Source organism: Ornithodoros turicata, chromosome 8, assembly GCF_037126465.1.
Source record: "Ornithodoros turicata isolate Travis chromosome 8, ASM3712646v1, whole genome shotgun sequence".
Classification (NCBI taxonomy): domain Eukaryota; kingdom Metazoa; phylum Arthropoda; class Arachnida; order Ixodida; family Argasidae; genus Ornithodoros; species Ornithodoros turicata.
This window is the reverse complement of record NC_088208.1, coordinates 34,897,288-34,908,209: the sequence shown is the minus strand read 5'-3', so window position 1 is coordinate 34,908,209 and position 10,922 is coordinate 34,897,288. Positions and strand designations below refer to the sequence as shown.

The window sequence follows — 10,922 nt, the reverse complement described above, 5'->3', positions numbered from 1 at the left end:
GAATAATAATAAACGGCTCTGGAGCGGATGACAGACACGGACCGTTTGAGCCGTATGAGCCGTTTATGAGGATAATAATAATAAACGGCTCTGGAGCGGATGACAGACACGGACCGTTTGAGCCGTTTATGAGCCGTTTATGAGGATAATAATAATAAACGGCTCTGGAGCGGATGACAGACACGGACCGGCGTCTACGTCACGAACCACACTTTCCCTCTCCTCTCCTCCTGAAGAGGCGTGGTATGCGGAGCGGCATCCCATTGGTCTTCTCAGACGATCTCCAGCAATGATTGGACACCGTCTCCGCAGTGCCGTGACGTTCCTTTCTGAGAAGGAAAGAAGAGGGAAAGCGGAAATTGCAGTTTCCTTCAAGCTAAAATCGTGAGCGACGCGACGGTTGAATCCCGTTACTTTTGTATCTATTTATTTATTTATTTACACATGGTAAACTTTACCATGTGTAAATAAATAAGTTGTTCCTACCGTTTAATATCACTCTTTGATTTACTCACCACCGGCAACTTGACATCGCCTATTTTTTCTGCCTTCGTATTTATTTATTTATTTAAATACCCTCAGGGCGTTAGCGTTACGGAGGGGAGGGGTTAAAGTAAACGGGTTACACAGGGTAAAAAAAAGCTGAATACAAAGTATAAGAATCACAATGTTTATTACAATATTACATACTCTCTAATGACACTTTTGAACTGAGCGATGGGCGAAATTGATGTCAGTGAACCGGGGAGGTGGTTCCAGTCGATGGCGGTGCGGTAGAAAAAAAGAGTCAGCATGGGATTTGGTTGAACAAGATGGAAGGTGTACTTTTTGACGATGGTCAGCGCGATTTGATATGTATGTAGGTGGAAATATAAAGCGAGATCGCAAGGTATCGTTATGATAATATATTTTGTGGAACAGGCACAGGCAGAAAATTTTTCGTCGCAAAGCTATAGGTTAGTAAGTTGCAAGTTATGTTTCATAGAGGTTACATTTGCCGTCAGGTCGTTTGCTGTTACTATCGCTGTCAAGGTAACATCAATTTTAATTCCGTGGGGTACTTTATTTTTATTACATTATTATTTATTATTTTATTACATTATTATTTTTATTACATTATTTCTAAAGTTGCGTTTTTTGGCGCCGCGACGCAACTATGGCTATGAGAGGCGTAAAGACGTGGACTGGTGGAGAGAGGACAGGTGGGGGAGGGGGATAGTATGCGTCCTGGGCCGACTTCAGGGGAACTGTACAGACATCCGCCTGGACAGTATGCCGGAAAACCCAGGGAAAACCACAGACAGCACAGCCAGGATTCGAATCCGTGTCACCTCCCAGTGTCTCAGTGGAAGGGAGGCGATCACCCTAAGCACTATTCCAAAAGAGCTGTTTCTTTGTTTGTTTATTTATTTTTTGTTATTTTTAAGTCTGGTGCCTCTGACACCACCTATATCCGAACTTACTAGAGAAAAATAATGAGGTTCACTCCCAAGCAATGTGTTCCCTTTATTTCGGTGATACTTCAGTAAATGAGACCAAGAAAACTGAGGACACTGCAGCGACAGGAACGTTTATTGATACTTGACAACAAAATTCCTTGTAACGTATGCCAAGCTGTCTAGCGATTCATTCACACATCATCATCTCATGGGCACCATTGAACCCTGAACGTTTTCTCCAATTAAGTACACGTCTGTTGCAATGAGGGCTATTGCATCACATGTGAGCACCATCCTCTATAATCTTGGCAAAACTGATTCGTTTAACATACGCTGGTAAACACAATTTAAATAACTAACAAGTTGAACAGCCTTACTGCTCTGCTATTGAAATGACTTTGCATGAGCAGTTGTGAGCACATTTACAATCAAATAATGTTATTCTGAAGGGATACGTACATGTGATAATCACACTGAAAAAAAGCTGAGCAACAGAATAGATTTCCACGAGCAACAAGAACTCCAAACATGGTGGTAAATCCACACATAACTAGAGACATATGGCAAGAAGCATACAATTCACAGCTGCTGTGTTAGAAATTAACAAAATAACTATACTGAGAAAACATCACCCATACTATTTCACTACATATTTGGTACCTTCAAAGCTGAGCAAAATAACTTATTGAACAGTACTGGTTTGAACTCCCCACTGTAACTTGAGCCATTATTCACAAATTTGCAGTTAGGTAACATCACTGAGCTAATACTTCAATGTCCAACTCTCCTTTTTCTGCTCACTGACACAACATCTTTCTTCTCAGTGCTGAAACGAGCGTTCACAAAATCACAATAAATCATATGCTGCAGACTCTCTCTCTCTCTCTCTCTTGAAAATTGTGGCCCTTCTATACTCAAATACATAGTTCTTGTCAAATCCACACTCATAATAGAAGCTGCCTACAATACTCATGGAGAGCAAGAAAAATAAAGAGAACACATGCTGCTTGGAGTGGAATGCACAATGGTCTGTTTAAGGATGTTTGCTACATATTTCCGGTTAGGCCAGCTCTACATTCTGGACCTGCCAGGGCCGTAGAGATCCCTAACCCAGCCCGTGATCCTCAAAAAACCCTTGCGGAGTCTCTTCCTAGAAAAGCATTAAGGAAAACATGTCAGTGACAGGGTACACCTCGCAGGGACAGGAATGTTCACTACACAGTTAACAGCGTTCCGACCTTTCGGTTTCCACTTGCTAAATCTGAAACGTGGGCGCACTCCCACAAACGGGGAGGCCACAGACTAGCCGGTGTATGACAAACAAGAAAACCTACAGACATGAAAACAAGAAAATTTGACACAAACATTACCGTTGTCTCTCGGTTTTCTTGATCGTCATGGGGGTATTTGTAGTTAATGAAATGTTAGTGTTAATGTGTAACATTACTGCATGCTAAAGTGTATTGTTAACACTCTTTATTAATGAAATTTGGCAAGAAAGAAAGTCAAGCGGAGTTGTCCTCAATGCTCTGTGCCACGTTGTTCTACGCTCTACACCGCTCATGTATGCTGAAATCTTCAGCATTGACAACAGCCAAAGTGAAGTGGTCTTTGGATAAGTCAGACTTTTATGAAAAACTACCGAAGAGATGCTATCAGACTCCGTGGATAAATCCGAAAGGTTGGAATCACACTTGTTGTACAGTGTTGCTCACCTTAACTGGGGAACCTCGGATCTTGTGATCGCACCTGCTGCATGTGTAATTCTTCCGCTTAATTAGTTGCGTAATAGTTTCATTGCCCTGTTCGTGAAGAGTCAGGTGCAATTCCGTAATATTATTTCAACATGAGCTGCGGTCGACCCTATCTTCAGTGACGCGGAGGTGAAAAAAAATTGTGTGTGCACAAAACCCGAGATTTCCCTGATAGGGTGAATGAGGGCCGTAGACAAAGTTCACTAAAGCCTCCTTCGTATTTTTATCGCAGGTCGGTAGATAAACTCACTGCATGCAAGCCTTATTCTCAATTCCATAGACATTTATTTATCACAGTATTGAGATTTCATGTTGGATACATGACAACATAACATGCATGTAGACTAACGAGAGCACTACTAGTAGCTATGAAGCTAAGAAATATCAAACACCTACGACCACACTGCAATCTACTAGGAGCATAGAATAGCACATCCAGAAACTGGCATTACGACCACACAGCTTCAACAGTTCACAGTATAAACTCTGGACCTTCCAAATTTCAATACTGAAATGTGTATAAGAAAGGAAAGCTTGTTCATTCTATGTTACGATACTGGAAATGTGTAAACATGTATTTCAACACTGAGTTATTGTCAGTAACTATAGAATGGCATCGTCACAACAAAACAATCCTTCGCAGGCTTGTCAGGTCACGTACATGTCGTGACTAGCCCCGAGTATCAGAACAGACCTAACAAGAGATGTGTCTTGCTGTGAGAGTGGCAATCGTATAACGTTTGCTTGTCTAGCTGCATCATGAACAATGTTTTTTTGTGCCAAGAGGGGCACATGATGTGTAATTACCTGCACTACAATGAATGAGCTGGTCGTTCAATGAGTTTCTTTCGGACTGATTACTGGATTAAACGCAACGTGGACCGTTATTTGACGGGAATGCCCACAACTACGTGATTGTCTACCCACAAAAAATGTTTCCTGATTGCCAATGTTAAGCATTATAAGCAACACCGCAGACTGCCTGCGACCTTGTACAAAAATGTGCGTGAACGTAAGAGAAAAATGTTACTGTGACGCTGCTCATACCTAATAGCATGGCAGGAACAGATTCAACAGCAGTAAACATGCAGCTTGCAGAAGATAGAAAACTTTATGAATATGGAACAAAAATCAAACAGGTGACACACAAAGGTACACAAAACATGACAGACAAAGGTAGTAGTGACAAACAGTATTATATGTGGAAAGTCTGATGGTTCTCACTTTTTTTCTATCCACGTGGTGGCCAGATTTTTTAAAATGAGTACTTCTATCGAGAACTGATGAAAACCAAGAAATTGGAGCTAGACGATTATCAGGAATCAGTAAACGAGATTCTTACTTTGTATACAGATGGCAAATAGCATTGGCAATGTACCGCCCTCAACCGTGGTCCAGTGTTTGGCCTCTTTTGAAGAATCTCACGATAAAAATGTTCTAACAGGCTTTCACTTGACACTTCCAAACAGCCAAAACATGCACACATCCTACTGAAGAGTACATCCTGATCATGCGTGATTGTCTCGGGTAACAATCAAGGCTCTGAACTAACAAAGTGAGAGTACAGAAATAATGCCGAATTCACACCGTTTCAACACAGCGGACGGGTTGGGATGGGTGAGGAGTGCCCAGGACAGACAACCACAAACATAAATGGCTTGTAAAAACGGATCCGCTTTCGGGACGAGCATTGTTAGTCCTGCATGCCACCGTCAATCATCTCATCCTTAAGGAAAAAAAGAGAAAGAAATGTAAAGAAAATCAAGACAAACGTTAAAATGAAGGAGCAAGCAGGTTGCATACAAGCCAAACATCATCATCAGTAAAACATGGTCACAGGACAGGCAGGAGCGACAAAGTCATTAAACTTTGTATGGAGAACAGACGAGCATGATTCTGGTCCCTCGTTTTTGAGCAAGAGAGTCGAGACCGTACATCACGAATGTTTCGTCTAAACTGGGTTACCACTTGATGGAAAAGCATGAAACTGCCAGTGAAAGCAGACACTGAGTACATCTGATAATGGAGAGAGAGTTAGGAATCATATAAGCGGAGTGTGTTGTGTGGCAAATCTTTTACCTTATCTTACTTATCTTTATCTTAACTTTTATACCAGCTGGAATCATTCACTATGGACCACAGCAAGGAGTATTTCTCACTTAGGTATTTGTGTTTCTGAGCACCACATTTCTTCAGAATTGGAAGTATCAAGAGTCATTTAAGCTCAAGAATTGGTTAACATTAACGTTAAATTAACACAACACTAGCATTACTATCGCAGCGGCCAACCCTTGCTCGGAGCCCTTTGAGCATTTGCAGCCTCGGGCGAATGAGAAGAGAGAAGAAACCAGGAGTGGTGGGCACAGTGTGCCATTAACAACCTTTCGTTCTGGCAAAAGATGAACAATAATGGAACTCATGATTTTAGGCATGTTCAGGTCCACACAGTTCACAAATGAACTGCATTACTTTTAAAACAGACTACCTAAGTAGTCTACTAGGTAGTCTACTACCTAGTAGGTGACTAGACCTAAGTACCTTGGTCACTATACGTGCCACTACCCTGCTAATTTTGGTTTTGTGGTTTTTGCCTATTGCACTGGAAGTGTTTAAAGCTCAAATCTGAGAGTACATGCAGATTTTTTTCAGCTACTCAAACTTCAGACTCAATACAAGTATCACCCTGTAATACCCTGCTCCACAAAAAAGGAGACTCCCCAAAAAACACCAAAAAATCTGAGAGTTCACATAATCAAAAGCCTCGTGGATGAAACAAATACCATTTCATCTGTCTAGCACGACATTCGGCAATGCAGGTATAACGAGATATCGATGTTATTTATGAAAGACATCGGTGTGCTGATTCTGAAGTGTCACCTGCTAATTATTGCTTCCAGGTTACATGGTGAATATTTAGAAAGTATTAATGGTGTACTAGAGTACATTTTACGTACAGGCCCAGATTACATTTCATACTTTGTACGACAAAAACATGACCATACGTCAACAGAACAACCACGCTGAGATACAGGTACAAGAGAGACATTGTCTCAATCAACGATAAAACTATGGGAATCTTCAGAAGTGCTGTTTTTTGTCCACTAATGCATGACCATGAAGAGCCTGTAACTACTAAGCGGTTGTATACTCTCAATAGGTTTAGCTACTTGTAGGAACAGGCATAAGTTTTCAACAGACCTGACTTGGCTTTCTGGACTACACAAATGAAAGTAAATAAACGATTAGCTAAGTCACATTGAGAAATATGTGCTACAGGTACATAAAAGAACGTTGGATATATTTATACACGTTTGCAAAATCCCCAGCAATGCACGAAATGTGAACTGAAAATTTGTTTCTCTTGCTCAAAGTGGTTGACAAAACGTAATGGAAGAAACAGGTACACTGGTTCACCTTCTGCATGCACTATGGGGATAACTCAATTTATACTTTTATACACCAGCCTAAGAAACACACTAATTTGTTAAGAACAAATAATGAGTGCATGATGCAGTGGTGTGGAGAGAGACCAAGACCTACCAGATTATAGTGACCATGTCATAGGCAACTCTTCCCGGCACCGCATTTGGAGGCTAGCGGTGGGGCTACTCACCGGCCCAGTTATTGCTTCCTCAGTTTCTGCAATACTTCGTACTTCAGCTTACCTTAGTATTTTTCTACAAGCGGTGGATGTCACACGGAAGATGCCTTCTTTCGAAAGTTGATTATCATCATCATTCTACGAATTTTCATAGGAGCTGTTGCTGTCGTCTGCTACGGTAGTCGTATGTCTGCTTCTGCGCTTCCTAAATTCAAATTTCCGTTGTATAATCATCATGTAGATCGCGCGGGCTGATGTGTAGCGCCCCTAGCAGATCGTGCGGACGGGCTCTTCATAAGGGTTGCCGATTATGACATGGTAGTTATGATCTAGCAGGTTGTGGGAGAGACATACCTATTGCCTTCATTAGAATGTCAAACACACTGTATTGCCAGCCATGTGCTCAATCAAGGAAAGGGCCACGTTCCAGAGTTTCGCTTGTTTCTTCCAAGTTCGTGAACGTTAAAGCGACGTCTGGAATGAATACCTATGACTAGAGCCTGAAGTTTTAGGGTTTTACCCGATTCTTCCCCAAATCTGCACCCCGAATTGAAGGCTGCCTCTTTAGGGTGAAACCCGATTTTTACCCGGCAAATTGCCCTCACTGGGATGTCTGTAGGAATGCACGAACTTACTTGTTTGGCAGAAAAATGCTGTTACATCAATGTTTGTACCAAACCGCTACAGTTAGTTTGAATAACTGAGCCCGATTTCTCCCAAAATTTAGCGTACTGGGAGTTTTTTCACCCGAATTTGCATGAATTTAGTGCACACGTTTATTTACCCAATTTTTACCCCCCCGAAATGTAGGAAAAAATATTTCCCGAAAACTTCTGGCTCTACCTATGACACAGTCTAGCGTATATCAGACAGGAACGTACTTCAGCCTCGAAATATTTGGTCGAAGTATTCTCGTGCCGGTGACTTACCACCTACTACTCACGGGAGGAGGACCTGAGATTCTCTCAAAGCAACAAAGTAGGTATTGTTGCTAGGTTAAACTGAATTGTTCCTTAAATAGTGTGCCAGACGTCACACGAGAGAATAAATCTGGCAGACGAGAACGACTGAAGCTCAAAATGGCTGAGAGAATGTGAAGTATCGTGAAATCACAGAGTAGTGGACGTGGGAGCAATAGTGTCAGATTTGTTCCTCTTTTGGGCACTTTTAAACGATTTAATGATTGTTCTTCTGCTACTGATGCTAGTTAGTACTTTGCACGTGGAGAGCGAACATTGCAACCATTACACATTCTGGGCATATACAGCCAGGATACACACAACAGGTGCCAACTGTTTCTCATCCCCCATCATTCGTTTCTCTCAGTGTACTCATGGGTACTTATGGATACTTATGGATACTCATGGATACTCATGGATACTGATGGATACTCAACTTGCCCAAGTTGCTACGTTGACGATCCTTGGGTTAAAATTTCTGCACTGAAATGCAGGGAGTACCAGTTTGCTTTTGTTTGCACACTGTTTCTGCATGACAAAAGCATGCTGAAAATTTTGTGGGAAGAGGCCTCTGCACAGTGAAGTCCAAGGTATGTAGAGGTACCCTTTCGCCACACAACAGAAATGTGTAATGATTGCAGTGCTCACCCTGCATGTGAGTACTTCATGCACACAATAGTATAGTTAGGCACGTACAGAACCTTAAAAAACGTGGGCATAAATGAACGTACAAGTGAATAACTACTCTATACACTCTATAGTACCGAACATGGTACCCTAGGTGATTATCCGCACTTCCAGCACTAAGTGAAGATGCACATAACATGACAAATCTTTACTGCAACCACTCGCTGAAACTTCCAACGACAGCCAGTCGCAAAAAATCTGTCACTGAAAACCGAGCACCCAAGCACATGCACGAAAAAAAACGTGAGCCTAAACCTTTAGGACTGGCACAAGACATGTTCCGCTACTCCGAATGACTTCTAAACCACGGGTTAGACAGTGAGTGCTACACACTTCCGTACAAATGCGATCTCAACATTGTCAATACGACCGACAAGCTAGTCGAAGTATGTTCACAACACAGTTCAAATCAGTCCAAACTCTTTGAGGGCGTTCTCAACTGCTTCATCCTTCAGGACAGGAAAGAAGGGATATTAGTACCAGCACCCATAGTTGCGGAGTCGATGTATACGTATGTCAAGTGCTACGTAAATTTTACACACTGGAATGTTTGGTATGTGGGTGACCAAATGTACTTTTGACATCTGTACACGTGACTTGTCTTTTATCACTCCCGTTTTGAACGACCGGGCGATGACATGGGAGTTGGGTGTCCGCAAAGTGGATGTGACGTTCTGAAAGATAAGGTTTGAATAAAACGTGTCACTTGCCTCCTGAAGTAAATCTTGCGCTGCAATTGCTTTTAGGACGTTCTTCTTGCTTGTCTCCTGCATCTCTCCACCCAGCAAAAGTTCGTCCAGGATGAAGTAAGCTTTTTCAAAGTTGAAGATGATGTCCAGCTCGCACACCTGGAAATGGAGAACAAAGGACGTCTCGACTCGAAAGGAACTAGACGTCTTGGACCACCCATTGTGACATCAATATCTGAGTTAGATAGAAAGGTCAGGAACCCATTGCAACATCAATATCTGAACTACTTATGGAAAGGAACCAAAAAGTGCCTGTTTGCCTTCTTCATCACTGCTACTATTTGAAAAGCCATTATGCTCCATTCAGTGAGTAACAACATATCTAATTTCTGTGCTGAAAATTTCTTCTTACCAAATATATTAAAAATATTTTATTAGTATACATTATAATTTCTCACGACACCATAAACAGTCTCCGCTCCCTCTTGTAATGCACTGCATTGGGTTACTAGCAAGGGGGAAAAAAAGATACTAACACTTCCGAAGTACTTGTCCAGAAGCTCCACATAGCGATGAATTACTTCAAGAGTCAGCAGTTCATTATCCGCTTGTTCCACGGCGCAACAGAAATACAGACTAGCATATCTGAAAAGCAAGTTCAAGCATTAGGTTTAGACAACTTTGTTGATGATGATAACTGAGGTGCTTCATCGCTACGGGCGATACTCAACCTCACTGCTCGCTGTAATTTACTTAACGTTAGGTACACGTAACTAATTGAAACCATATAGCGGTTCCTACCGACCCCGAGTAGTTGGCCTAGTAGTAGTTTCTTACCGTTTGTATACGACTTTGAGGTCTTTCCATTCGAGGAAGGAACACATCTTGGGCTTCCGAGCTAGGATTGTGGTAACCAGTTCCCGGGTAATCTTCTTCTTCAGCTTGTCCGGGTGTGCTACGTACCATTTCTGCAGTCGCAGCTTGCCCTGCCGACTGAACAGCAGCATGAAGTGCATCTGGATTGATAGCAACATATTTCACAAGATATAGCGTACGATAGAGCATTACAGCCCAAATCTGAAACTGTTTATGCAAGATACGACTTCTAGAGGTATACGTTTACAACTAGGGCTATCAAGGATAAGCCCGGAACATAATCGCCTATAAGTGTACCTTCGCGTATAGAAGTCATTCGGAGACTTACCATTTTGGAAGCTGTTCTACCTGTATTCGCTCTGCAAATTAACAGCAAATGAAGGCACTAGTGTTGCAGATTATATTCGACACATTCCTTTTTGCGCACCCGACTGAGCGAGTTACCACAGCGAGCCGGAGTGGCACAACGATTGGCTAAAACGCCGGCTAGGGGCTAGGTGCCTAGGGGCTTGGATAGTGACTACTTCACAGTGTTGCCAGTGTTGCGATGATGCCCCCATTCCGTCAAACAAGTATAACAAAAGGGAGATGGTGCTGATGTTGCATGCAAGAAGGGCACCGAGAGACACGGTCAAATAAGGACGGACAACAAATTCTCAACAATTCTTGGGAATTTGTTGCCCGTCATTGTTCTACTCTGTCTCACGGTGCCCTTCACCATGGAGGTATAACTTTTTATGCTTTTTATACCTCCAGACAGGGCCAACGCAATGGCCTCAACCGGGGGGCGGTTCCTTTGTCGAAGCGCGTAGTGGGGAAGGGGAGAGAGGGAAATCCAATGTATAAACTAACGTTTGGAGGGAGGGCGCATCGCCCCCCCCGGATTTGCAGCTGGCCTGAACGCAATGCAGTGACAT

The 10,922-nt window shown here is 42.4% G+C and overlaps 1 protein-coding gene across 3 annotated transcripts; it reads right to left on the bottom strand.

The window, feature by feature from the left end:
- Window positions 1-1,549: 1,549 nt before the first annotated feature.
- LOC135367112 (AP-1 complex subunit sigma-2-like) lies at window positions 1,550-10,481 on the bottom strand. 3 transcript variants are annotated; one of them, XM_064600226.1, is made up of 5 exons: window positions 10,334-10,481; window positions 9,967-10,145; window positions 9,666-9,774; window positions 9,147-9,288; window positions 1,550-2,585 (listed from the first exon to the last, which is right to left on the bottom strand). In XM_064600226.1, exons 1-5 carry the CDS (start codon window positions 10,334-10,336, stop codon window positions 2,545-2,547), a joined length of 474 nt encoding a protein of 157 aa, XP_064456296.1. In that variant the 5' UTR covers window positions 10,337-10,481; the 3' UTR covers window positions 1,550-2,544. The 3 variants fall into 3 exon arrangements, with proteins under 3 accessions (XP_064456296.1, XP_064456298.1, XP_064456297.1); XM_064600228.1 differs by lacking the exon at window positions 1,550-2,585 and adding an exon at window positions 3,456-4,919 and having other exon boundaries at window positions 9,151-9,288; XM_064600227.1 differs by lacking the exon at window positions 1,550-2,585 and adding an exon at window positions 8,574-8,889 and having other exon boundaries at window positions 9,151-9,288.
- Window positions 10,482-10,922: the final 441 nt, after the last annotated feature.

What these genes read in the sequence shown, in the direction of transcription:
- LOC135367112 (XM_064600226.1), bottom strand. An exon ending in CTCAAAGTCGTATACAAACG is followed by an intron (nt 9,775 to 9,966) that starts GTAAGAAACTAC and finishes CTTGCTTTTCAG; the next exon opens with ATATGCTAGTCTGTATTTCT. An exon ending in TGGACAAGTACTTCGGAAGT is followed by an intron (nt 9,289 to 9,665) that starts GTTAGTATCTTT and finishes CTCCATTTCCAG; the next exon opens with GTGTGCGAGCTGGACATCAT.